The 27,676-nt window shown below is 41.6% G+C and overlaps 2 protein-coding genes across 6 annotated transcripts in view; both read left to right on the top strand.

Annotated features, from left to right (window-relative positions):
• The window catches only part of USP10 (ubiquitin specific peptidase 10), a 30,778-nt gene extending 14,946 nt beyond the window's left edge, over nt 1–15,832 (top strand). For 3 of the 5 annotated variants that reach the window (XM_058155300.1, XM_058155297.1, XM_058155302.1), the window contains exons 5-14: nt 1,257–1,348; nt 1,585–1,694; nt 2,184–2,239; nt 2,928–3,046; nt 5,658–5,757; nt 6,533–6,704; nt 9,294–9,463; nt 11,201–11,341; nt 13,812–13,877; nt 14,658–15,832. In XM_058155300.1, the coding sequence (XP_058011283.1) occupies nt 1,257–1,348; nt 1,585–1,694; nt 2,184–2,239; nt 2,928–3,046; nt 5,658–5,757; nt 6,533–6,704; nt 9,294–9,463; nt 11,201–11,341; nt 13,812–13,877; nt 14,658–14,845 (1,214 nt within the window). In that variant the 3' untranslated portion in view covers nt 14,846–15,832. The remainder of the gene's footprint in view (nt 1–1,256; nt 1,349–1,584; nt 1,695–2,183; nt 2,240–2,927; nt 3,047–5,657; nt 5,758–6,532; nt 6,705–9,293; nt 9,464–11,200; nt 11,342–13,811; nt 13,878–14,657) is intronic. The other 2 variants (XM_058155301.1, XM_058155299.1) reach the window with 1 other exon arrangement.
• A 7,627-nt stretch (nt 15,833–23,459) lies between these two features.
• CRISPLD2 (cysteine rich secretory protein LCCL domain containing 2) overlaps nt 23,460–27,676 on the top strand; it is a 35,073-nt gene continuing 30,856 nt past the window's right edge. Inside the window, exon 1 of the mRNA XM_058155310.1 lies at nt 23,460–23,613. The gene's annotated coding sequence lies outside the window, so the exon portion shown is untranslated. The remainder of the gene's footprint in view (nt 23,614–27,676) is intronic.

Raw genomic sequence — 27,676 nt, 5'->3', positions numbered from 1 at the left:
CACGTCTGAAGGTCCGGAGGTCTGGGAGTTGCCGTAACCCTGGAGGAAGCTTGATAACCAAAGTACAATAAAACAATTATATCATCCTGGATAATCTTCTCGAATAAGTTAACCGTGCCTGGTGCAGAAAATGATAGAATCTTAACCACAAATGATGGATTTGCTAGTGTATTTGTCCTGAGCTTGATATCCATTCCATACTGGGAGAAATAAAATCTGTGCTTCAGAGCCATAAAAATAATAGTACTTAATCACTTTTTGTTCTCAGGCTGATTTTCTTCATCTTGAGTAGAACATCCAATAGTAAATGCATACAACACACCAGTGATGGCAAAGTTGTCTGCGACATATTCTCTTGTTTTAATTTTAACTGTTTGCCCTTTTAAAATTTGGCCAATTTTAATTCCATATTCTTTATATAGTAATAACCTAGCAGTGGTATTCTACTAATTGGATAACACCGCCCCCCCAAAAAATATATATATATAGAATATAGCATTTTAAAAATAGTACTGTTAGGTTTGTTTCCCACTATTCAGTCTCCAAGGATTATGACTATAATGAAAATTACTTGTACATAGCAAATCTTTTTGATTTTATTAAATATGTAAATTATTGGGACTCTTAACTGCTAGTGCTGGTTAGAGAGGCTTTGAGGTCAGTAAGAATCATTCTTCGAACTTTAAGGAAAGTTGCTTAGTCTTGCTTAATTTCTAGTGCAGCTTCAGTCAAGCATTTCAGAACAAGACTGAATGAATATTGGAACAGATCAATACAGTTGTGACACAGTCTGGTCTTGAACTCTCCTTGAATTTGCTTAATGGTTATTGTATTAGCTGAAAAATAATGTTTTCATATTCCTGAACTTGTATGTAATTAGAAAGAAATGACAATATCTAATCCTTTTCTTCCAAGGGCCCTAAAGACCAGTTCTAATGGGAATATTTAGAATAAATATTAATTAATTGTTAAACGATAAAACAGTTATGCTTGCACCCTCTGATGAGCAACTGCTGGTGAAGTTATACGATATATGTGTGATACTGTTTCCCTTACTTGTACACTCCATGCCGGTGAATTTTGTGATGAAGCAATGCCGTAGAAGGCAAGAAACACTGTGATAAATTGCTTTCTTTGACCACAAGGGGATGCTGAAATTCTGTTTTTCACTTTCCCCACTTGATTTGTGATAGCTTCGAGCTGTGTTTAGTGGCAGGCTTTTGTTGATGCCTTTGAATTTGTTTTTCATCCGACAGAATTACTGGAAAATGTAAAGCTAATACATAAACCAGTATCCTTGCAACCACGAGGGCTGATCAATAAAGGAAACTGGTGTTATATCAATGCTGTATCCTTACCTTGAAAAATACGTCAACCACATTTGTTAATATCTTGTGTTTCTGAAGAACTCAGGATAAATGGATTTTACTACACGTAGGCATTAGCAGTAGCTATTATAATAGCTATTCAGTGGCTCCCTTGCAGTATAAAAAGTAATGTGTATTTTATTCCAAAGGCTGTCCGATGTTTGCGATAAATGGATCTAGCTATTTGTTTTTATGACTCCTTAATACAATTCTCTAGACACTGCAGGCTTTGGTAGCTTGCCCTCCTATGTATCATTTGATGAAGTCCATTCCGATGTTTTCTAAAACACAGAGGCCATGTACTTCTACGCCAATGATCGACAGCTTGTACGTATCTGCTGGGGGGTTATAAACTGATCTGCTCCTCTTTTTAAAAAAATTTAGAACATTTTAAAGTTAGAAATAGGTACTTAATGTTATCACAATTGTTGTGATCTCCACATGCAACTGTAAAAGGCTCATCTTGTTATCTTTTTTTACTTTTTGTGATTTGGCAATATCCTAATTTTGGTGTGAGAAGAAAGAAGCAGTATGTTCCCATAATAATTTTGCCCAGCTACCATGGAGAAAGATAAAATACTGGCCATATTCTGACAAAGAAAACATAGGCTTTTAAATTTCTTGCCTAAGGAAAAGGTATGAAATTCATGCAGAATGGCATTCGGAATTGAGATTTTAATGAAGCAGGCAGACACCGAACGTTGTAAGAATATTTGATACTTAACCTTTTTCACACATCATTGGATTATTGCACAGGTATCTCTGTAGATAAAGTCAGATTTACTGTTTCTGAAATCAGTTTTCTTTTCTGTTTAGTGTCCGCCTAATGAACGAGTTTACAAACATGCCAGTCCCTCCTAAGGCAAAACAAGGTAGGTAATAAAATACCATCTTCTGTCTAATTTATTGCAAAAGTGGAAGAATCTTTGGAGAATGTAACCATTGATCTGAACTAGCACCAAGAAACATGTCTTAGATTTGAGCAGCACAAATCCAGTCTTTCTTGTGAAGAAAGTATGATGATGATCTGCTTCTTCTGTATTTTTAATATTCTTTGTATACATTGCAAAACTGGGTAGAAGACAGCCTGTTGAACACCCTGTGTTCTCTTACATTCTTATATTAAGTTATTCTGCTGAATTGATAGTCTTCTGCCTTTCTTCTAAAAAAAGGCAGCTGTCAACAAAAATATGGATTAAGAAGCAGTGATTCCAGCAAAACAAAAACAATATTTTAAACATTGGTATTTGTAGTTCCGTACTGATCTCCTGTCTCAAAGCTCCTACCCAGCTCTTTGGCATAGGAATTACCAACATGGAAAGTCTTTTATAATGTCACTATAATATGGTGGCAGTAATGACCAAAGAAGTTAGTCTTCCTTGTTTTTCATAGATCCATAATTGTTCTCTTCTTTTGATGGTTATGACTTTAACACACCACAGTATTCGTTTAGTAAAATGTTTAAGAACAGTGGATTGACTGGAGATGTATCGGTGTGTTTGTGTCATCTTATACTCAAGCAGTTGACCGTTAGAAGCTTTCCCTAATTTTTGGTTGCAGCTTTAAGTGATAAAATTGCACGAGATATCAGACCTGGAGCTGCCTTTGAACCCACGTACATTTATAGATTGTTGACCGTTATCAAGTCCAGCCTGTCAGAAAAGGTGAGGATTCCCCACGTAAGTAATGCTGCAGGAGCAGAATTTGAATTGTGTTTTAATGTGTCTTTGTTTTATTATCCACCTGTGTCTAGAATATCCAGGTAGTGTCAGACTGAAAGAAACTGTCACAAGAATAATGTTTTAGTTGCTGATAAGATTCAGAGCACATCAACCATAATCAGTACTGTGTCAAATACAAGGTACAACTTTGTCTGCCAATTTTAGGAAACAGTGATTTAATTTCAGCATTTTCAGACTTCATGAGTTGAGAATGAAGAGGGTTGATTAACATAAGTTGCAAGACTGATTGCTTTATTAATGTTTACACAAATCAATGGCTGACGATGTGCATGTTTCATCATCCTCTTTTAACGACCCCATAATCCCTTGCGGGTGGAGTCTGGGCAACTGAATGGAGCTAGCAGAGTATTTTTATGGCCCTTCCTGTCGCCAATACGGAGTTTTGTTCAGCAGATATATTCTCATTGTGCACAGCGAGAGAAATATCTGTCTCTACCTAGGATCGAACTCACAGCATCCTGATTGTGAGGCGAGAGATCCACCTCTAGGCCACCGCGCATGTTTCTTGCCCACAATTTCTAGATATTTCAGAAAAATAGTTCTCTTTATTAGTTTTTTTCACTTCTTTTATTTTAAACTTGTTTGTATTTATTGTTACGTTTTCTCATTTATTTCTATGACTATAAATAAAATTTGAAACTATTTCACTGTCAGGAAAAAAAAAAAAACTATTTTAGAATTAAACTGCAGGATGGAGAATCCCTGGACAGATAAATTAAGATTCTATACTGGAGCTCCTTTGAAATGCACAGGAAGAAGAAGGGGGTTATGTATAACTTACCCATCCAAATCTTTAGCAATTGGTACACACCACAATAGCCCCAAATGCTATATAGTCCTTGACTTAACGACCACAATTGAGCCCAACAGTTCTGTTGCTAAGTGAGATATTTGTTAAATGAATTTTACCCCATTTTACGAACTTCCTTACATACTTTGCTAAGTGAATCACTGCAGTTAAATTAGCAACCTGGTCGTTAAGTGAATCTGGCTTCCTCGTTGACTTAGCTTGTCAGAAGGTCGCAAAAGAGAGATTGCGTGACCCCAGGACACTGCAACCGTCATAAGTGGCTGTGGATGCCGGCACCTCGGTACAGTCAGCTGCAGATGCGGCTGTCCGTCGGGGGTGAGTCATTGGCCCCGATGGAGAAGGTACGCAACTTGGGCGTGCTCCTGGATGGTCGGTTGTCCTTTGAAGACCATTTGGCGACCATCTCCAGGAGAGCATTTTATCAGGTTCGCCTGATCCGCCAGTTGCGTCCCTTCCTGGACCGGGATGCCTTATGCACAGTCACTCATGCTCTCGTTACCTCTCGCCTGGACTACTGCAATGCTCTCTACATGGGCTCCTTGAAGAGCACCGGAGACTTCAGCTAGTTCAGAACGCAGCTGTGCGGGTTATTGAGGGAGCGCCTCGAGCTCCCACATAACACCTATCCTGCGCAGACTGCACTGGCTACCTGTTGTTTTCCGGTGCGCTTCAAGGTATTGGTTACCACCTTTAAAGCGCCCATGGCTTAGGACCGGCTATCTACGGGACCGCCTACTGCCGGCTTCTATCTCCCATCGTCCGCACGCTCCCACAGGAGGGACTCCTCAGGGTGCCGTCAGCCAAACAGTGTCGACTGGCGGCCCCCAGGGGGGGGGCCTTCTCTGTGGGAGCTCCGACCCTGTGGAACGAACTTCCCCTCGGACTTCGACAATTACCTGACCTTAGGACCTTTCGCCGCGAACTTAAAACTTATTTATTTCGTATGGCTGGACTAGCCTGATTTTTATTTTTATTGGATGGGTTTTTAAAATTTTGTGATTTTATGGGGGAGTACGTTTTTAACATTTTGGGCATTTAAATTAGTTTTTTAAGGGATGTTTTTAATTATTGTGTGTATTTATATTTTATCTGCCTGTTCACCGCCCTGAGTCCTTCGGGAGAAGGGCGGTATACAAATTAAAATATTATTATTATTATTATTATTATTATTATAAATATGAACCAGTTGCCAAGCATCCGAATTTTGGTGACATGACTATGGGGATGCTACAACGGTCATAAATGTGAAAAACCACCATAAATCACTTTTTTTCAGTGCCGTTGTAACTTTTGAACAATCTCTTAAAAAAAAAAACCTTGTGAGTCCAGGGCTACCTGTAATTTCTCTGTGATGGAGGCCTTATCATATTAAAAATTCTCAATGGTGGAACGGATGCTAACTTTGTTCAGTTTATTACCGTTAGTATAAATATCTGAACAGAGTTTTGAGTCCAAGGAGGAAGTAGCATGTGGCTTCCATGCTTCCTTCTTGGTTTAAACCCCCATTTGCATTCAGTGGAGGAACAGGTTGGGGTTGTCTTAGCAATGTATTCTGGAATTGGAATGCAAAAAACAAAAACAAAACACCTACCCATTTTAAAACAGAATTTGGGAGAATAATGGAGGTGGGTGTACGGCCTTGCCTTCATTTAGTGAGATCCTGAGCAAATCTAGACAGTTTTTGGTATTGAACAATGAGTGACTGTGAGTAACCTAACGCAGAAATCATTTATGCAGGGTAGACAAGAAGATGCCGAAGAGTACCTAGGATTTATTCTAAATGGCCTACATGAGGAAATGCTGATTCTGAAGAAATTGCTATCTCCACATAGTGAAAGTACGTTTTCGAATAGCCAATTAGCATGTATGAGTCTTCTTTACATGTAACCCTTTTATATCTGCTGCATAAAAGCTGTGTTATCATGAGTCACCAGTATTTTTCTTCCACCATGTAAATTATGGTTAATGATTTCCCCTTTAACTCTAGTATGAAGTAATTGCTAAAAACAGGAATTCAGATTAAGTATTGCATTAGCACTGCCAGTCATAATCAAGGCGGCTTCCTTTCTTCCCCAATCTCTTTGCAAAATCATTTTCTGAAATTCCTCATTGCTCCACCCTCTTGGCATGAGGTTTTAACGGTAGTTAGTGTAAGAAGTTTTTTAAAATAGATTTAAATGATGTATTTAGCCAGAAGTGTAACCGTATTCAAGGGCAGAGATATGCAGCCATCAATCACCCTTAACCCTTTTTCAACATCTCTCCGCTTCCCAAAATATAACTCAGTCTCTGCTAAGAATAATCTTTTCTTTCTTTTTTTTCCTGTGGCTTCGGGAGGAGGGTTGGAGTTGTGTGATTGTGTATTTGTCTCTGTCCCTAGCCACGGCTTCAATCTCACCTGTGCGACACCCCATCATTTGTCCCTGAGGAAATGCAGCCCTTGAATAAAACCATTTGTTTAGAGAAAGCCATGGTTTGTTTTGCACAGAAAGTTTATTTGATATCACCCCGCAGCCCATTTCAAAACAAAACGATCCGTCCCCTTCATTATGTGGTGAACCTGGGCAGGGATGATCGTGTCCCTCTTTTTGTCCTCTGTGTGTGAAAAACAGTTTCCAATGGCCCAGAGACCCAGCTTGTAAACGAAGAGGAGGAACCGGCAGAACAAGGTGAAGGCAGCGAGGACGAATGGGAACAAGTCGGCCCACGTAACAAATCTTCTGTCACTCGACAGGCAGATTTTGTCCAGACACCAATCACAGACATATTTGGTGGGCATATAAGGTACATAGTATTCTAACTGTGTCATTATTATCCTCGACTGGATAGAGTTCTGTATTGCTCCCGATACATCAGGGTGTGATGGATGTTGACATTCCTGAATTCAGTACTAAGAACAGCAGCACAAGACAGTTGAAAATGATTGAAAAGGTATGGGGGGAAATCCCAAGCAATCAACATGCATAAAGGAAAGGCCTTCAGCAAGAACCTCAGAACCGAACAGGAGGGGGGAGCATTTTAGACGGGAGAGCATTCCAGAGTGGGGGGGGTACCACAGCAGAGGAGGCCCATCAATTAGAAGTATATAAAAACGAAAAATCAAGTTGAGAGATGAAATGAAATAGAATGAAACCGAGCATAGTTGCTTCCCCGTTGCCACATTTACACATAAATGACATTTGGAAAAACGATTTGTGTACTTTCAAAGTGCCTTTTGTACATTTAAACTGACAGAAGTTCCTACGGGTAAGCCTGGTGTCCTATTTTTACATCCAAAGCAATTAAGATGAAACACAGGGATTCCTGTTTTCTTTTTTTAAAAGAATGTCTTGTCAAATGAGAGAGCCACAAAGTTCTAATTCCACATGTGTTGTCTGCTTCTGCCGCGCCCATCCTACTCACTGTACAAAGTAGGTCACCACAGAAATAGGATCTCTTATAAGGATATTGGAAAGTGGGTTGTTGTTTTTTTTGGTGAGGATAGTGGTGGAGATAGGAATTATTTACTTTTTAAAAAACCTTAGAAGTTGCTGCATTTTTCACATCTTTCTCAGAAACGATGAATAAGCAGCTTTCTCTTCCTAGCATAATTTCTGGCCTCTAGATTTTTTTTCCTTCCCAAAATTTTTGGGAAATACTATTTTTCCAATTGGAAGTTATACTGTTAAATGGAGGTTCAGATATGTACGATTTTGTGATACTGAAAAGCATTTTTCATAGCTAGAATACCTTTCGAATAACAAATCTATAACAGAATTAAAGTCATATTGAGCTTATGTAAGAATACTCACAAAATAGAGTAAAAGTCACACGACGTAAGGCTATCTTTACTAATTGCTTAAAAGCAAAATTAAGTTTCCAGATTGACCACTCAAAGGAGGAAACTCTAGAATCTGTTAAGCCTTTTGCCATCCGCCATACTTTAGATGAGAGTAGAGTATGGAGCAGAGGAGTGACCTGCTCCTCTTGGTCTGGTCTTAGAGGACAGGTAGAAACTTATAGGAGCCAAAGTTGATTCCATAGACCTTTGAGGCCCAAACTCTTTTCATGCAGAGAAATGAACGGCATTTTAAATAGAAAGTAGAAGCAGTATTAGAGTAATACGCTCTGAATAAGAAACTCCTGCAAACACCGTAATGACAGCCTCGGTCTACACCAGTTGCAGCTTTTGTGCACTTGCTGGGCAAATCCAAAAATTTGCCATTTTTAAAAAAGCGACATGGAACTAGGTTGGTAGGGGTGACTTCCTTTTTTTTTTTAAGGTTTAGCTCCAGATTGGTCCGCTAACTAAAGCAAAAACAGTGATTCCAGTTTTGTGAAATGGAGGCTAGGCTTTGTTTGTAATATATCAATTTAAAACAAACAAACAAACATTGAAATGATTTCCACCTGCATTACTCATCACAGGCACTGTAGGTTTTTATGACCCCTTCTGTGTGCTTTGTGAAAACATCTCTTGAAATGCTAATTTAAAACATGAGCCCTCATAAGGGCGAACACAGTCTAATTTGAAACAGCGACAGCTTCCCTGCTATTCAAGGCTAATGAACCCTATTCTGCCTGAATAAATAACCCGGCAGTTCATACAGTGTCACAAAGAGGACACTAATGTAACTGAATAGAGGGAGCAAGTTGCCCCTTAAGAACAGTAGCTGTGCTATTATGAGGGCTTAACGTGGACCAAGAAAGAGTTCCTTTTCACCAGGAAATAAAGATGCCACTGTGCGAAAAAGGTGGCCGTGCAGGAGTATTAAAGGGACAGAGTTTTATTGAGTTGGATTACCTTGGCTTTATTCAAAATGTCACGTTTGGTATGCGGTGGATGAACGTAAGCACGTTCAGCATGAGGATCCTAAAATTTTTGATAGACTAGGAATCAGAAATAGTTAGGTTGAAGATTAGAGATCTGCGAATATAGCGAATTTTTTTTGCAGGTCTAGAGAAAGGGAGAGGCAGGATGGCAACACTCTTCAAGGGGTAATCAGCAAGGCTTTGGGGGTATCTTCATTTTAATGCGCATCACACAGTATTTTTTAGAAAAATATGAGTAAATTTAGTGTAGAAGATGACCAGGCAGAACCTGACGGTGGGGCCAAACACATCATCAGCCGTGAGTCCCTGCGGGCACACAAGAGCTCCTAAGTTCAGCCCACCTTGAATTCCTTTCTCTTCTCAACGCCTGCTAATTTCCCTTGACCGTCAGCAGTTACTGATTCCTGTGGAGAGCGTAAGCTTTCCATAAATCTTTATACCCATTTGAACTGCCTGGATCTCCTGATTTCTCCAGCGCTTGACATGGTTACCAGTCTTTCCAGGGTTCAGTAATTAAATAATTTTTCAAAAAAACTTCTTCACTCTTCCTCGTTTCTTTAGGTCTGTGGTTTACCAGCAGAGTTCGAAAGAGTCTGCAACTCTGCAGCCATTTTTCACTCTGCAGTTGGATATCCAGTCCGATAGGATACGTACCGTTCAGGATGCCCTAGAGAGCTTGGTGGCGAAAGAGTCTGTCCAGGGCTACACCACGAAAACCAAGCAAGAGGTAGGTGTTTTCTAGATAGTAACATATGTGCTTAAGCTGCTTCGTATTGTACGCAGAGAGTCCTCGACCTACGACCACGATTGAACCCCAAATTTCTGTTGGCTAAGTGAGTTTTGCCCCATTTTACAACCTTTCTTGCCACAGTCGTTAATTGAATCACTGCAGTTGTTAGCAACACGATTATTAAGTGAATCTGGCTTCCCCCTGGACTTCTCTTGTCAGACGTTCACATGACCACGAGGCTGTTGCAACAGTCGTAAGTGTGACGGTCATATGTCCCCTTGGTGTGTGTGTGTGTGTGTGTGTGTGTTTTGCTGAAACCTCTTGCAGCCACCAGCAAACTGAGTGTCCTGCTGCTTTCTTGTATTGCTTAGCCAAATTAACACACAGTTAATAGAACTGTTACACGCCTCGTGGTATTTTTCCACTGCTGCAGCAGGTTGGCATATTAACATCATTTTTTTAAAAAAAGCCTTAATGTTGGAAGCCCAAGAAATCTTTGCAAACATTGATGCGCCGCACGCTAGAAAAGAGTTGGCATTTTTACACTGTTTAAGCATTCAGGAGTTGGGGGAGAGGCCGCCTGCCTGGAAAAACCGAGAGCGAGAATGTGTTGCCTTGCAAAACGATGTGTGGGCCTATGCAGCCTGTCTGGATTTGATGTCTGACACTGGTAGGAGAACATCTCCCTGGTTGCCTGAGAGGCTTCCTTGTACAGAGCGAAATCCTCCACCTCCTTCGAATTTACCACCTACATTTTGCTTGGCCTGGCCCTCGCTTTTGGGGTTTGCAGCCTCCGTGGTTTTAGTCTTCTCATTTATTTGTAAACTCGAACGCTTCAATTATGGTTACTAGAAAAGAGGATGTTCACTTTAAGGTGCTAGTCTCGTCTGATTTATGTGTTAGTGTCCTGTCTGAGAGGAGGGGTCAAGTCTCACAATCATTTAAAAAAACAAAACATCTTAAAATGACTGTGAATGTTCTGCCCTTTAAGTTTTGCACTTTGTAGCATTTCTTAACGTTTGTTTGTTGGATTGATTTATATAGCTACCCGTCTCAGTAAATTACTCTGGACAGCTTACAGTTCAAAACATAGACTGTTATTAAAATTAACATTTTAAAACAATAAAAGTGTACATGTACTGATTAAGCTTGCAGTTTCTTGGCTATAAGACAAGCAAGCTCTTTAAGCCTGACTCAGTGATTAATTTTTAGCCAGAGCCAGGAAGAAAGAGTGACTATATGAAAATTAGGCTTAATTGCAGGCTTTAAGTACTGTTTCTGAGTAATCTAGAAAACAGCTCACTTTACTGATTAGGAAATTTCCCAGCTAACCTCAAATTCTGAACTCAGCTGAGTTCCAGCATATCTATAAACTTTTTTGTTTCCTTTTTGACAAGTCTTGGATGAAATTTCAGGGGAGTTATCCATAATTTTATCCTTAATTTTCTTTGGCCGTTTTTACTCAAATCTCCTAAACCACAAAGATGACTCTTAAATTAAGGAACCTGAAACATTTGAAAAGGGTGCACACACTGTTTTTGGTTTTTGGTTTTAAATGAAGGTGCTTCAAATTTATTTGTGCTTTTCAGAGGAAAGTGACATTGTGCTAAACATATAATCCGTCGATGTAACAACTGTAACACTTCAAAGTATCGATTGCCAGTTGGATTGATTTTGACAATTGTATTCGTGGAAATGGGAGATTCAGTTAAAATTCTGCTTTTTCTCTGCCAGGTAGAGATTAGTCGAAGAGTAACTTTGGAAGAGCTGCCTCCTGTCCTGGTTCTGCACCTCAAGCGATTCGTCTATGAAAAAACAGGCGGGTGCCAGAAGCTCATTAAAAATATCGAATATCCTGTTGACCTGGAAATAAGTAAAGGTGAATTTCGTGAGCGGAATAGCTGTGTCGTTTACTGCTTAGGTGTAGCTTTTTAACAGTCATCCTTCTCTATCTCTAAATGTTTCTCGTAAAACCATTTTCCTTGCAGAAGTTCCACAGTTACCATGCCTCAGACATTCTTTCTTGGCAGGATAAAAGTCTTGCAACATTTTAATTGTACCATTTTGACAAGCGTAATCTTTAGTATTTTCCCCCCAAATAGTTTGACTTGTAAATTGGCTTTAAACTTTACTCACATTTTAAATTATTATTAGTGTTTGTGTGGATTTGAGAGAGGGAGCCTAGCTGAAGGTGAGCAAACACACACTCCGTGTGCTTTCCAAGTCATTTTTATATTACTAAAATGTAACTCCCACACACAGGCAAATTAGGTGGTTTCTAAAGATGTACCCGAAACAAAAACACACCATTTCAGACCCGAGACAGCCATCCTGTGTGCCAAATTGTTTTGCATTGAAATCAATCCTTTTATTATGTTTTGCTTGTCCAAGTTTTGGCTGAGATCAAGCCCTTCTGGAGTTTTAATTTTATGATGCAGGAGTGTCCCACCGTGGCATCTTTACGACTTGTGGATTTCAACTCCCAGAATTCCTCAGCCAAACCATGCTGGCTGGGGAATTCTGGGAGTTGGAAGTCCGCAAGTCGTAAAGTTGCCAAGGTTGGTGACCCCGTCATGAGGCAAGTGTGGCAAGGTGGGTTTGTTCCTTATTTATTTATTTATTTATTTATTTATTTATTTATTTATTATTTAAATTTGTATACCGCCCTTCTCCCGAAGGACTCAGGGCAGTTCACAGCCAGATAAAATAAACAATAATATTACAATATAAATACTATTAAAATACAATTAAAAAACTTATTCAATTGGCCGAAATTAAAATTTAGAATAAATAATAAAAAACCCATTAAAAAACCCACAAATTTAAAATCTAATCCAGTCCTGCGCAGATAAATAAGTGCGTTTTAAGCTCGTGACGGAAGGTTCGGAGGTCCGGGAGTTGACGAAGTCCTGGGAGGAGTTCGTTCCAGAGGGCGGGAGCCCCCACAGAGAAGGCCCTTCCTCTGGGTGTCGCCAGACGACACTGTCTCGCTGACGGCACCGAGGAGTCCCTCTCTGTGAGAGCGCACGGGTCGGTGAGAGGTATTCGGTAGCAGTAGGCGGTCCCGTAAATAGCCCGGCCCTATGCCATGGAGCGCTTTGAAGACGTTCACCAGAACCTTGAAGCGCACCCGAAAAGCCACAGGTAGCCAGTGCAGTCTGCGCAGGATAGGTGTCATACGGGAGCCACGAGGGGCTCCCTCTATCACCCACGTAGCTGCATTCTGAACCAACTGAAGCCTCCAGATGCTCTTCAAGGGGAGCCCCATGTAGAGAGCATTGCAGTAATCCAAGCGAGATGTCACGAGGGCGTGAGTGACTGTGCACAAGGCATCCCGGTCTAGAAAGGGGCGCACCAGGCGAACCTGGTGAAAAGCTCTCCTGGAGACGGCCGTCAGGTGGTCTTCAAAAGACAGCCGTTCATCCAGGAGAACGCCCAGATTGCGCACCCTCTCCATCGGGGCCAGTGACTCGCCCCAACAGTCAGCCGAGGACTCAGCTGACTGTACCGGGATGCCGGCATCCACAGCCACTCTGTCTTGGAAGGATTGAGCTTGAGCCTGTTTCTCCCCATCCAGACCCGACGGCTTCCAAACACCGGGACAGCACTTGATGGCTTCATTGGGGTGGCCCGTGTGAAAAGTACAGCTGGGTGTCATCAGCGACAGCTGGTACCTCACACCAAGCCACTGATGATCTCACCCAGCGGCTTCATATAGATGTTGAACAGAAGGCGAGAGAATCGACCCCGCGGCACCCCACAAGTGAGGCGCCTCAGGGCCGACCTCTGCCCCCCCGTCAACACCGTCTGCGACCGGTCGGAGAGATAGGAGGAGAACCACCGATAAACGGTGCCTCTCACTCCCAATCCCTCCAACCGGCGCAGCAGGATACCATGGTCGATGGTATCAAAAGCCGCTGAGAGGTCTAATAGGACCAGGGCAGAGGAACAACCCCTATCCCTGGCCCTCCAGAGATCATCCACCAACGCGACCAAAGCCGTCTCAGTGCTGTAACCGGGCCGGAAACCGGACTGGAACGGGTCTAGATAGACAGTTTCATCCAGGTGCAGGGGAAACTGATATGCCACCATACTCTCTACAACCCTTATCCCTCCTGTTAAGTTCAAAACAGCTGAAATAAAGCTCCTTGGAAGAATCCCTGCATTTCTTGGGCCATTGCAGCTGAATAGAGGCGCTAACGCCAGCACACTGTCGGCTGTCCCTTGACAGTGACTTTATTGGATTCACTCCCGTTCTTTGCTTAATTGCGTGTGAAAAAGAACAGCCAGAAATTTTTTTGAGTCTTCCAGAGGTGCTAATTCACCACACGGTCTGTGTCCTGTTTCAGAGCTGCTGTCGCCAGGAGTGAAAAGTAAGATTTTTAAAGGCCAAAGAACCTACCGGCTCTTTGCAGGTATGTAGTCTTACCTCTTAAGGTCAAGAATTCATTTTGGCTTCTTTCCTTCCTAAATTTAAAGTAGTTTTATAATTGTACAAGCAAAAGTGTAGAATTGTGAAATTGCAGGACCTGAAGTCAAGGTCCTAATTATATCCTATTCTGTAAATCGAAGAAATGAATTAAATTGTTCTAGGCTTCCCATTTGTGAGGGCAAAAATGTAACATTTAACAGTTGGAACTTCGAACTTCTGTCGAGAGAGGCATAGCTATGGATTGCGAGAGATAGTTGCTTGGATTATGGTTTGGGGAGGAGGATATTTCTTAAATGTGTAATCATTTCTTAGTTGCACAAATTGGGGGATTGTACAGCTATTACAAAAAAACCCTATCATATCTCTCAAACACCCCAAGGGGTAGAGAGATAATAAGATTTATTTATTTTTCCCCCTCTGCCTCTAACGCTCAGTAAAATCACCAAATGGTAAAGAAATCACTGTGATTTTCAATAATCCTGCAGCAAACACAAAGCTTCAGAGAGATATAAACATGTTGAGGTGACAGCAGAAATGGACCAGCCTTGACAGAGATGAGCAACTAGGCAATTTTTACGGCCTGTGGACTTCAACTCCCAGAATCCTGGCTCAGGAATTATGGGAGTTGAAGTCCACAAGGCCGTAAAGTTGCCATAGCTGTCCACCCCCTGCTCTAGACAAACTGGCTATTTTGCAAACTTGTTGGTCCACTTTTGTCTGCCCATTTCCCATTTAACATTTTTTTTATTTCATTTCTTGGCAGTTGTCTACCATCATGGAAACAGCGCAACTGGTGGACACTATACTACAGATGTCTTTCAGATTGGTCTTAATGGCTGGCTGCGCATAGATGACCAAGCTGTCAAAGTAATTACTCAACACCAGGTGGTAAAACCGTCAGCCGAGCGCACAGCCTACCTCCTGTACTATCGCCGAGTTGACCTGCTTTGAAATCTCCAATCTTCTGCTGTGTTTGCCAGATTATCCGCTTCCTAGAACGCCGACTCTCTTCTCCTTTCTCCTTCCCCCTTTCTTTTTCAGTGCTCTTCAGAGGCCCCCTTTCTCTCCTCTCCTCTCCTCCCCTTTTGCAACTGTTGAATAGAAGGAAAGAGAAAAGTTCCTTTCCGGAGGTGTGCAAACACAACCCTAGTTGGTGTTGCTTATTGACTTGGCAGAATGAAGTCTTTTTAGGCTTAAGCGACTCACGTTTTGTGAATCACATGGAGGTGGTGGGGTTTTCTTTGCTTCTTTTCCTTTCTTTTCCTTTTCCTTTTTCTTTTTGGCGCTAACGCTAAATCCTAAGAGATTAAAATGGGATTTGCAATGGATTCCCACTTTCTAAATGCATAATAGGAACAGCCTTGCACCAGCAACAAAACTTGTAGATTTCTGTGAAAATGTTTTATCTTTACTTAAAAAAAAATTTAAAAAAAAGAGACCTGCCCTTCTACATCCTCTCCCATTAGTTTTTTTGATAAATGATAAAAATGAGCCAGTGTCTATCAAGGAAAAAAAAAGTTTCTCCTTTAAAAAAAGAAAAAAAAGAAATACTCTTAAAAAAATTACAATATACAGAGTTGCTGGTTTCTGATATGGGAAAAAAAATACTCATTTTAATAATTGTGCGATGGAAAACTGCTTAAGTACACATTGCAGATCAAAATACTTGGAGTTAAAAATGTTAGTCTATATAGATGGGTGATTGTAACTTTATTGCTATTAAGAGATTTCAAAACTGCATTTATGCTTCTGTGTACATGGGATTTTAAAACAAAAAAAAATGGGCAAAATAATGAAGGTTGATATTTTCTTTTAGTCTGCTTTGTTTAATTTTGCTGTCTGCTCTCCTATAATGTTGAGTTCCTAAGTGTACACAGTGTAGTGATATCTAGGAGTATAAAGTTGTCGCCCATCAATAAAAAAAAAGTCACAAAGTTGGTTTAAAGCTTTTAAGAGTGTTTTTTGGGGAAGGGGATTCAGCTAAAAACAATGATAGAAGTGGGGAGGAAGCTGAAATGAAGGCTGGCAGTTTGTCAGCTAAATAGACACTAAAAAAATGCAGTTTCGTTCTCCTTCGTTTAAGGCAAATATATTGAGAAAAGTAATTGGGACGTACCAGTTGCCCCAAAGGGTATGATAAAAATAAGAGAATCAAATTGAAGAACCACCCTTTTTTTGTGTTTGTTGAGGTGGCCCTCATAATTGAAAAGATGTTCACAAGCAAGCTAGATAGGACCTGCCATGTAGATGTCACAAATGCCTATATGTGGAAATAAGCCAGACAGACCTTGGACCTCATCCATTTGGGTGAAGATGTCAGGATACTGGGTTCTTAATCATAAATCTAATGGGTCGAATTCTACTTTGAGATTGCATGATCAGTGCAAGTGCTTATAGTAGGTATGCTGGGGAAAAAAATATGGTACATAAGCAAGGCTAGAAACTGGTATTTCCTTTCATAAAGTTGACATGTTCTAAAGGTTTCCTCTCCTTCCCATCTTCACTCCCTGCAAATGGTCTAAATCGGTTTACTTAAATTCTAGACTGTCCCGATCAAGACTTGGGACAGTGAACCCCAAAGGATAAATGAGAAGGAGCAACAATGCCTAATTGATTACAAATGCAATACAACTGGAACCAAAAGCACGGTGGAGTAAGAATATAGAGGAAATGCAAGCAGGGAAGGTCCGAATGAATTTCCAAGGAAAACTTCTTGTAGAGCAAGGTTGGCCAAACATGGCCACTTTAAGACCTGTGGACTTCAACTCCTAGAAATCCCCAGCCAGCTATTCTAGCTGGGGAATTCTGGGAATTGAAGTCTACAGGTCTTTAAAGTGTCCACGGTTGGGCACCCCTGTTCTAAGAACGTGAGTCTTTTGCCAAGGAGACTTGCTATCTAGTCCAGGGGTCTCCAACTTTGGTCCCTTTAAGACTTGTGGACTTCAACTCCCAGAGTCCCTCAGCCAGCAAAGCTGGTCTTAAAGGGACCAAGGTTGGAGACCCCTGATCTAGTCCACACAGGGGTACATTTTAACAATACCAAGTAGAACTTCTATTAGCCCCTAGGCTGGGTTTATCGTTTGGGAGGAAGAATGGGAGAACAGTTGCAAATCCAGGAGACACTTTGTCAAAAGGCAAGTATCCTTTCCATTCCATGTCCTGCTTGAGTGGCTTGACCAAGAAGACTTACCAGGCCCATTGGATCTTTGGCAGAGGCACGAGGGTTTCAGATTTTCTTGCGCAATTAAATTGCCTTGGGCTCTTTTTCGGAAATTGGAAAGCCAACTGCCAGAACATCTGCGAGTAAGCAGCGTGTCCTCTGGACTGGTTAGGAACTCCCTGCTGAGAGAAACTGCAAAACGGGAGGGGGGATTTTGGAGAATTCAGCCCTGACGCCTTGTGATTTTTTAGTATTTCTCCCTTCAAAGATGTGAAGGGACGGGGGCACTAAATGCTAGGCAGAAGCACCTCTGACCAGGTCTATGTCTGTACCGTCATTTGTGGATAAATGTTAAGTTGGGTTCCTTTGCTGTGGGGAGGAAGATGAAGGGGGAGGGAGAAAAAGACAGCAGAAGGCGTTGTGATGAATATAAGGAGATTGGGCATCAGTGCTCAAGTCCAATATCATGTGCTCACCTCAGAGGTTTTGTGTCTCTGGACTCCAGCTGCTGCTGCCGCCATCAAATGTTAAGTCCATATGTAATCTTCCCTCATCCACAATTTAACCATGGATGAGAAAACTGATTCGCCTGTACTACTGAATCTTGGTTGGACATGAACGAGAGGTTTCCCCCAAATGTGTCTTTTGATTTTCAAGTTCACCTTCACCAAATGTAAGACCCTTTCGGTGGACCATACAGATCAGCAGATATGCCTATACTGGAGACAGTTGGCACATATTTGTCCTGACTTCAGCTAATTTGGCCATATAAAAGGTTGGGGTTTCAATGGGCATCAATTCAGAGAGAGGCTTCCCTTTCTCCATGGCCTGTTGTGAAAGATATTGTAGAGTCACTGGACAGATATTGCAGCTGGAGAGCTGGCTGCAGGATGCCTTGGCAATGGGATCTGTTTCTTTAAGACTTTAATGGCTTTTGAGCAGTTTAGAATAAAATAAGTGCCCTTTTAAAAGATTTGGTCATAACAGTTGCAATAAACAAGAATCACAGAGCCATAAAATGTAATATAAACCAGACTCTTCCCCCCTGAAAAAGCTTGGACAAATAGAATTTTTGCCTGGTGCTGAAAAAACAGACAAAAAGCATATGTAAGAAAGGAGAAGCTCTCTCATTTCAAAGGACCATTGGTGGATATCCAAGGAGATCTTCCATAACTGGTCTTAACTACAAGTCAAGTTCATTAGAAGAGTAAGTCCTTCCATCTTGAACCTGTGTCCAGAAAGAAGCTTTGGGGCAGTGACAGTACTAAGTATTGTATGTTACGTTGTATTCTATGTTGGGGAGGAGTGTGAGCAGCAGTCATCTTCTGTTGCCATGGAGAACACTCGGCTTGGCTTATCAAGGTGGCATATCACCACCTCAAGTGGCCCTTCCCATGAGTTGTACTGGGGACATCAGAAGAGACTTCCGTACATCAATAAATCTTGTAGAGAAAACCTCTTTTTGCTATTAATAGTGTTTGAGTGGGCTGTAGACTTGGAGTAACTGAAGAGACTTGTCTGTTCTGGATGGGGGACATCTTGTAAAGGCACCACATTCTGGCAATTAGCTTCCTACAGTCCTTTGGCAAGACCTAGCATCCCTTCAGAATTTTCCATATCCCAAGGATGTATGCTGATATGTGTTCCAAGAATGTCCAAGGAGAAATTCCCAGTCTTAATCTGGTGAGATACGTGCCTGGTTGTAGGAATCCATGCTTAAAAGAATCCGGATGGAGGATCTTCAAAAGAACAGGTGCCAGACTGTTCAAGATGATCGGATGACCTTGCCAGATGAAGGCAGATTTGTGTGGAAGCAGAACATCTTCTTTGGGCTCCTGCCACTGGCCGTTCAGTGTCTTAACTGATGTGGCAATGCTGGAGCCCTTGCTTGTGCCAGAAGAAGCCCAAGTGCCGTGCCACATTCGCCAACTCTCTCAAAATTTGGAATCCTGGGTGATAACCATAAATCCAATGTCAAGCGTGGCTCAGTGTGCTCTAAATCCAGCCAATTATGGCCTATTCCAGAAGCAATTCCATGCTTTGACGTGATAAATGTCCCCTCTTCCCTTGAATTTCTGGGAGTTGGCTAGAAAGTCTTGGACAGGGAAAATAAAGAGATAAGTGGTCTTTCTAACCACTTTGGAAAGACTTCCAGAAAAAAAAAAACAATCCTCCTTAACCATATCTGGAATGATGTGTTCCAAAGAAGGAGAAGGAAATAAAAACGAGCATAAGCCAGAAGACCACTGGCTGCGTGTCTCCAGTTGCAAGTCACTCTAAGCACAGTGGCAGACAATCCCACAACATGTTTTTAAACTGGTTTTATTGTTCTAAAACAAACCTCATGGTATTCATCTTAGTGTGGACGTCATGGGAAGATGAGAACTATATTAAGCTGCAGCCATGGTTTAATTTTGTAGAAAGGAGTCGCACATTTGTTTTTAGATTCTTCAAATTAGCAAGGAGTTTTTCCCATTTTTTCCACCCCTAGGCAATCCTTTTTATGGGGTGTCCACCATCGCTCCTTCACCTTAACTCAGATCCCATCAAAGCAAACTTCTAGCATTTTTGTTCTGTTTGTTGTGCTCTTACTAAAATGATTTCTTAAAAAGTTGGGATACCGGTAAAACCCAGGTTAACCATTGTCCTGAAGTTTTTATGTTTCCAATTTTTTTTGTTTGTTTTTGTTTTATTCTCCAGAGAAATGTGCACATTAGGAAACAATAAGTCCGGCGTGTTTCGTTTTGCAATATCTGCTAATAGGAAAGTATGTTCTCAATTACCTCTTTGCAAGTTTATTTGCTATCTTTGTTTTTAATAAGCATCCCTGAAGCAGGATGCAAAAAAGAAAGAACATTTTCGAAGGAGATTCTTTTATGATGTGTTAGACTGGAAGGAAATTGCGAAAGAGGACAGACGTACGCATTTACAAATGAAACATCCTGGCTGAAGTGAAAAACTGGGCAATATTTCCCCCCCCCCCTGCATTGATGCTTGCTAATTAAAGGAAACTTAGTCCTTTTCAAATGTACCATGGCCACGTGTCCCGTAACAGGAGGCTGCTAGTACAGGAGAAAGATATTTTTTGGAAAAGGGCATAAGGGGGCTGCTCTCATTTAATCCTGATTTGCTGAAATTCTTATCAGAACTGGAGGGATTTGGGGGTGTTGGTGGGGAAACTTGTTTTAAAAACTTTGCCCCAAGAATCATGCAATGATGCCAACAATAATGCCAACTAAAAAAAAAAAAATCAGAATTGGCTAATACTGTTGAGCAATTCACCACACTGTTATCACCTAACCACAGCATTGGTTTTTGCGCACTGGGCTTCGTGGTTCTGCATTCTTTGCCATGGAACAAACAGTGTTGTCCAAAAAGTACATGTCGGTAACTATCTGCCTGTGGATAACCTGATATTAACAAACATTCTTGAACTGAGTTCCACTTGAAAATCTCTAGCTTCATCGATCCTTACATACAAGCATTTGAATGTTCAGACTTCCTTCCCTCCTCATTCAACTTCAATTTTAATCTCAATTTTTCATTTTAAAGTATCAGATAAAATGTTCCTTTCGGGGACAACCATCTTCAGACTTAGCATCTTCGGGTAAAGCAATCTAGTTTTAAAGTTTATGAAGCACTGTTGTAGTTAAACTCCATGCGATCTGGCTTGGGTTTCTTCCAAAATGGTTATATTATCTCTGGCTACTTAGAAACATGAGAGATTTATGGAACCTTCAAAGCAAGCATGTCCAAATGTCATAAAAAAAAAAACCAAAACCATTTGGCATAGAAAATGGATTTCAAGGCTCCGCTTGCATGTGTCTCCTAAAACCTGACTCCTTTCTGAGAAGATGCTGGACTAAATGGAATATTGGTCAGTCCCTACAACATAGTCATCTTTCAGATGTCTTTCTCTTTTTTTTCCCCTTCTTCTCCCCCTGTAATCCATCCACACACTACCAATTAGCCCTACCTTGGACAGCACAAGCAGTTGGAAGGTCAGGAAGCTTTCCAAACTAACTTTGAAATGCTAAGAACTGAACCCAGAACCTTCAGATGCCAAGAAGCATAGAAAGAGGTCCAACTGTTGACCCATTCCGTTTTGCATAACTGGCACTGACTATCGGCCGTTGATGTAAATCTCAAGAAATGTATTTTTGGATCTTAGCCGCAGAGGCCAGAAGTAAAACTGTGACCTTATCCAAGCAAAGATGCTCACTCTGTAAGTTGAAGCGGACTTCTATGAAGCAGCTGGATCCTTTCCTCCACATACTCAACTCAAGGTTGCCATCCAATTGAAGGAGTCTTAATCATCCACATGTCCTTAGGGCTAGTAAATTGGCACTCCTTCTAAAACCTTTCTTAGCTTTATGGGCTGTAATTCAAACCCATCACCTACAGGAAGGCCTTTTTTCCTATTAGTGCTAGATTGGCTGGGAAGCTCTTGTGGATGAGAGTTTAACCCAGGGGTCTCCAAATTTGGCAACTTTTAAGACTTATGGACTTCAGCTTTTCTGGCTGAGGAATTCTGGGAGTTGAAGTCCACAAGACTTAAAGTTGCCAAGTTTGAAGACCCCTGGGTTAACCAGACTGTTAAATTTTCCCATTTATTTTACGAAATGTTTTTCATGTGAGAATTCAAGAATGGAACACTGGACATCTGACTTGGATGATCTCCATGGGAGTTTGGGTTTAGAGTAGTTCAAAAGAGCCGGCTTTACTCCAACTGCTTCTGAGCCTTAGACCACAACTCTTAAAATGCAATAGTTGATCTAGATAGTTGATCCAGAGTCACCTTCCCAATTCAGGAAAACAAATATGGGAATTGTTTCATCATTACCTCTTCTGGTAATTGAAGGACTTCCCATAATGTCCTTCCTTGAATCTTCAGCTCCTCCTTTTTGGACATAACAACAACAACAACAACAACAACAGAGTTGGAAGGGATCTTGGAGGCCTTCTAGTCCAACCCCCTGCCCAGGCAGGAAACCCTACACCATCTCAGACAGATGGTTTTCCAACATTTTCTTAAAAACTTCCAGTGTTGGAGCATTCACAACTTCTGAAGGCAAGTCGTTCCACTTATTAATTGTTCTAACTGTCAGGAAATTTCTCCTTAGTTCTAAGTTGCTTCTTTGCTTGATCAGTTTCCACCCATTGCTTCTTGTTCTACCCTCAGGTCTTTGGAGAACAGCCCGACTCCCTCCTCTTTGTGGCAACCCCTGAGATATTGAAAGACTGCTATCATGTCTCCCCTAGTCCTTCTTTTTATTAAACTAGACATACCCAGTTCCTGCACCCGTTCTTTATATGTTTTAACCTCCATCCCCTAATCATCTTTGTTGCTCTTCTCTGCACTCTTTCTAGAGTCTCAGCATCTTTAATGGAGCTTGAATTGAGCTCTTTCCATTTTTCTCCACAATTATTCTTCAGGATGCATCCACAGACGGAAGAAAAAGGATTTCACCTTGTGTGAAAGAAAGTCCTTCTCTCCCATCTTTAAATCTGGATTTGGGGTGGGTGGGAGCAGAGAGAAACTTAGTGAAAATAACCTTGAGGGACAGGAGGAGCAGGCATAACCTAGGCAATGGTTGGATAAGAGAAATCCGAGTCCAAAGCAGGAATGTAATATGAGAAAGCATCTCAGATGTGACCCTTGTTACTATACCTCCATCATAAAACCAGTTTTAATATTCATGACTTGGGTGTTCAAACCTGGTCTACCTCAAAGGGCTGACACTCTGGAACTGTCTAGAAAATCTGCCAACAATGGAAGCCACTGAAGAAATGCAGGACAACCCCACCCTCCAGAAAATCTCCCCATTCCCATTCCCATTTCTTTTTTCCTGTTTGCCCAACAGCACTCCTGTCAATTTCCTGCTAGGCTTGTCAATTACGAGACATTTGCTGTCTTGGCTTGCAACTTGGAGGGAGAAAAAAAAGGGGGGAAAAAGCTGATGGTGGCAGAAGTAAATAAATTAAGAAACAAAGATTGGATTTGTCTCATCTGCTTGGTCTCTTTGTTTAATGTCTCTCTCCGTCCCTCCCTCCCTCTCTCCCTCCCTCCTCTTTCTCTCTCCTCTCACCTTCTCTCTCTCTCTCTCTCCCTCCCTCTCTCCATCTCCTCTCTCACCTTTTCTCTTTCTCCTCCCTTTCTCCCTCCCTCTCTCTGTCTCTCTCCCTCACTTCCTCCCTCCCTCCCTCTCTCTCTCTCCCATTCTCTCTCTCCCTCTCTCTCTTCTTTATCCTGGCAGACTTTTTGGAGGGGAAGGGAGCGGAAGGGTTAAAGAAACTTCTCTTGAGGCCATCTCGGCATCCTCGACCCCTTTGGCTTGCCTCGAGGGAGAGCTGATGAAAAAAGGGGGTGGGAAGAAGCGAAAGAGGGTTATATAAAGGCGGAAGAGTCGGCGATCTCCTGCAGTTTTCGGCCGGGAGGTTTTTCGCCCGTCGCCCATCTCTTCTCCCGGGCTGGCCAGAGAGGCAGACGCGCGTTTCTTTCGCCCCGAGCGGAATTCAGAGGATCCGATCAAAGCAAGTTTTCCCTTCCTTTGCAGAGGTGAGCGCACCGTTTGAGTCCTCTGGCCAGATGTAGTACTTGTGGGGAGCTACTTATCTGGAGCGAGATTTGCCTTTTCCTACCGTATAAACATGCAACAGATGAACCTTGGTGGGGGGGGGAATGCTTTTAGATTCTTTCTTTCTTTCTTTCTTTCTTTCTTTCTTTCTTTCTTTCTTTCTTTCTTTCTGTCTTTTCTTTCTTCTTTCTTTCTTTCTTTCTTTCTTTCTTTCTTTCTTCCTTCCTTCTTTCTTTCTGTCTTTCTTCTTTCTTTCTTCTTTCTTTCTCTCTCTCTCTCTCTTCTTCTTTCTTTCTCTCTCCTCCTCCTCTCTCTCTTCTTCTTCTTCTTCTTTTCTTTCTTTCTTTCCTTCTTCTTCTTCTTTTTCTTTCTTTCTCTCTCTCTCCCATTCTCTCTCTCTTCTTTCTCTTTCTCTCCTCTCTCCTCATATCCTTTCTTTCCTTCCTCCTCCTCTCTCTCCTCCTCCTCCTCCCTCCCTCCTTCCTTCCTTTCTTTTTCTTCCTTCCTTCCTTTCTTTCTTTCTTTCTTCCTTTCTTTTGTCTATTTTCTTTCTTTCTTTCTTTCTTTCCTTTCTCTCTCTCTCTCTCTCTTCCTTTCTTTCTCTCTCTCTCTCCCTCCCTCCTTCCCTCCTTTCCTTTTCCTTATTTACTTACCTATTTCTTTTCCTTCTTCTTCTTCTTATTATTATTTGCATTTATATCCCGCCCTTCTCCGAAGACTCAGGGCGGCTTACACTATGTTAAGTTCTCTCCCTCTCTCCTCATATCCTTTCTTTTCCTTCCTCCTCCCTCCCTCCCTCCCTCCTCCCTCCTTCCTTCCTCCCTTCCTTCCCTCCTTTCCTTTCTTTCTTTCTTTCTTTCTTTCTTTCTTTCTTTCTTTCTTTCTTTCTTTCTTTCTTTCTTTCTTTTTCTCCCCCTCCTTTCCTTTTCCTTATTTACTTACCTATTTCTTTTCCTTCTGTCCCTCTCTCCTCATATCCTTTCTTTTCCTTCCTCCCTCCCTCCCTCCCTCACTTACTCTCTCCCCTTTCTTTCTTTCTTTCTTTCTTTCTTTCTTTCTTTCTTTCTTTCTTTCTTTCTTTCTTTTTCTCTTTCTCTTAGGGGAATAGAAGCCACCTGACCAAATTCCACATTTTAAAATCATACCAATGATTCAGGAGTGTACTACTTGCTTTAAAGGAGGATGCAGAACTTCTCTTTCCATGGGGCAGCTCTATAGGTGAACTGCAGCTTACCTCGTGAGGTCCAGTACAAAGCCAGGGTCTGCATCCACACAACTTCCAGTTCATTTCAGCTTTGCTTAAAGTTCTTTTCATTGGAGGCTTGGCGGGTGCAAAGCCGATGTGTTTGCTTACTTTCTGATTAGCAGGGCACACCCAGCAAGTAGGTGAATTCACTCAAGCATCTTTTGTGCACCTATCTTGAGCTAGTCAGAAAGAGTGTGGTGGTTTTATTCACAAGTATCAAGTTATAACAGAACAAGGGCCAGATCTTTGCCTGCTTTGAATGGAGCCATTTTTTACCCAAAGGACTGTAGAGCATAATATAGAATTGCCAGTCTTCATGGTCATTTTAATTTCCTCCTTTAACTAGGGAAAACACTGCTTGCTTTGTCTCTTCATTGCATCGGCTTAATCCTAGACTAAGGTACTTATTATAGAAAGCCTATTCCATTCAATAGAATTCAGATATGCTCAGTAATTGCAATTTACATCAAATAGTGGTTGAAGTACTTGATGAGAGGTCGTTGGTCCTCTCTGAAGTTGATGGTTTTCTTGCAGATTCCCCAAACTAGGTAACATCAACCGTGAGCCACAAATATTTTCCTTTATGAGTATTTGATGGTTGGAGAGGTTCTGAAGCGAAGGAAAAGTTGAAGAAGGTGGCCCAAGAATTTAAATATTTTAATGGAAAACTGAAGCTACAACCCCAAGTAGATTGCTCCTTGAGTTTGGATGGGTAAAGAAAATCTTCTTCTCTCCCTGATCATCTAAGGGTTAGGGTTAGGGTCAATCGGTCGGGCACTAAAGGAAAGTACATTTTGGGTCTATGTTGTTCACTTTGTGTACCAATTTCAAAACTTGAGAGCAATTTATCCAACAATTTAGCCCAACGTTAGAAAAAGGAGTCAATGTTGCATAGCCACTGAAGACAAATCGACATTAAGTGTTTCAGATTTATCAGCCTGTAGAGACTAACAATCTCTTTACATAGAAGTTTAGAACTCCCAAAATAGATATTTCTCTGTCTCACACACACAAGCACAACATTTTCAGGGCAACGTAGACCCAAAATGTACATTGCTTTAATGACAACAGGTTGACCTACTTAGATGAGATTAGGGTCAGAAGAAAGCCTTATAAATGAAACCAGATTCTTGTCCATCCAAACTCGTTGCCGTCTGCAGTCACTATGGGCAAACCTTCAGAAAAATCTATCTCCTTTTGGCTTTGCCAACTCACTGGAAATCCTTTGGAAGGCCAACTTCAGGCCGTCCTTGAGCAGTTTCCCTTTCTCTGCTGATGAGTCATGAGTAAGGAGCCCATCCTATGTTTCTTAGCATGTTCTGTCTCCTCTGCCTATCCTAACCAAGAATGATGATCGCATCTGCTAATAAATCTCTCTGAAATATTTTCTATCTCTCCCATCCAACTCCCAGATGTTGTTTGAGACTTGTTACCTACTTACTGCCATAGGGAGGAATGGGGAGAAATAGAGAAGGCCAAAGCATGACATTTCCAAGCAAGATTTTCTTTGATTTCCGAATGGGAAAGAGCTTCAACACTGATTGGCCACCGCAAGGAATTCCCCTTTGTCCTGACCTTCTTGATTAGTTTTCCACTTGAGCTCCATGTCTGGCTCCCCTCCCCCCCACCCTGTGGATTCATGGATTGCTGATCAATCCCAGATGTTAAGAGAGCATCTGTTGCAGGAGCCGGGTGGATTAGTAAGGAGGCAAATGCGCTCTCCTGATTTAAAACAAATATAAAGTTTACGCAGCTGGACTAGATGGCAGCATGTTCCTTCAGAAAGAACTTAAAGTCCATCTTTCCCAATTCCAAATCAAACAAACGTTTATGGGAGTTGTTTTTTTTTTTAAAGAGATCTTTAACTCTGTGTAAAATCAAGAGGTCTTTCTGGCTGTAGGTTTTCCAGTACTGTTGAACATGAGATTCCCACTTTGTCTTTGGTTATGGTCACTGTCCATTTGACCTCTTTTTTTCTGGGCCTAATCCACATGGAGGAAAGTAAGGACCTTCTCTTCATTTCTGAATGTTCTTCCTTGCAGAAGAAAATGGGGGAAAAAAAATCTGGAAGGGGGCAGAATTACCAGCAAGGGCCCTCACCAAAACAAAACAGGGATTTTGGCAGAAGACCCAATGATTCCATTCACCAAGATTGGCCTTGTCTGGGACTCAGATCTGAGCGCACTGAACCATCTAAATTGTCCCACATGGCAGTAGAATTTCATCTAAGGCAGGGGTCTCCAACTTGGGTCCCTTTAAGACTTGTGGACTTCAACTCCCAGAGTCCCTCAGCCAGCAAAGTTGAAGTCCACTAGTCTTAAAGGAACCCAAGTTGGAGACCCCTGATCTAAGGGGATAAAACCGACAGCCCTAAGCATCTGAAGGACTGCCAACAGACTGGGATAGACTGAGTTGAGGTTGATGGGTCAATAGTCTGATTTGGTACAATCAAATTTCCTGAATTTCTGGACAGCCATGGACTGTCTTGGCAAGAAAGAAAGAAGCACAGCCAAGCTGGGGACGTCATTCTCCTGATGACTGAATTTTGAGATCGTCCTTCTCACTATGTCTGTAACGCTAGAGCCAACCCTGTCTATGATGCAGGGCATTTGACATGATGCAGCAAATAGGGACTCCGTTTGGATTACGTTGGGTGAATGACCTCGTATTGTGCTACATATTTGGCAAAACAGAAACCCTGCTGGGGCTCGGCGACCCAGAAACTAAGAGCTTCTTTGGAATCTCCAGCTTCTCTACAGCAGACATTCCTGCAAATCTGAGAGCCAAGAGCACTCAGT

This window comes from Ahaetulla prasina, chromosome 12 (genome assembly GCF_028640845.1).
Source record: "Ahaetulla prasina isolate Xishuangbanna chromosome 12, ASM2864084v1, whole genome shotgun sequence".
Taxonomy (NCBI): Eukaryota; Metazoa; Chordata; class Lepidosauria; order Squamata; family Colubridae; genus Ahaetulla; species Ahaetulla prasina.
The sequence above is the reverse complement of the archived record's forward strand: the minus strand, read 5'-3'. Positions and strand labels throughout refer to the sequence as shown.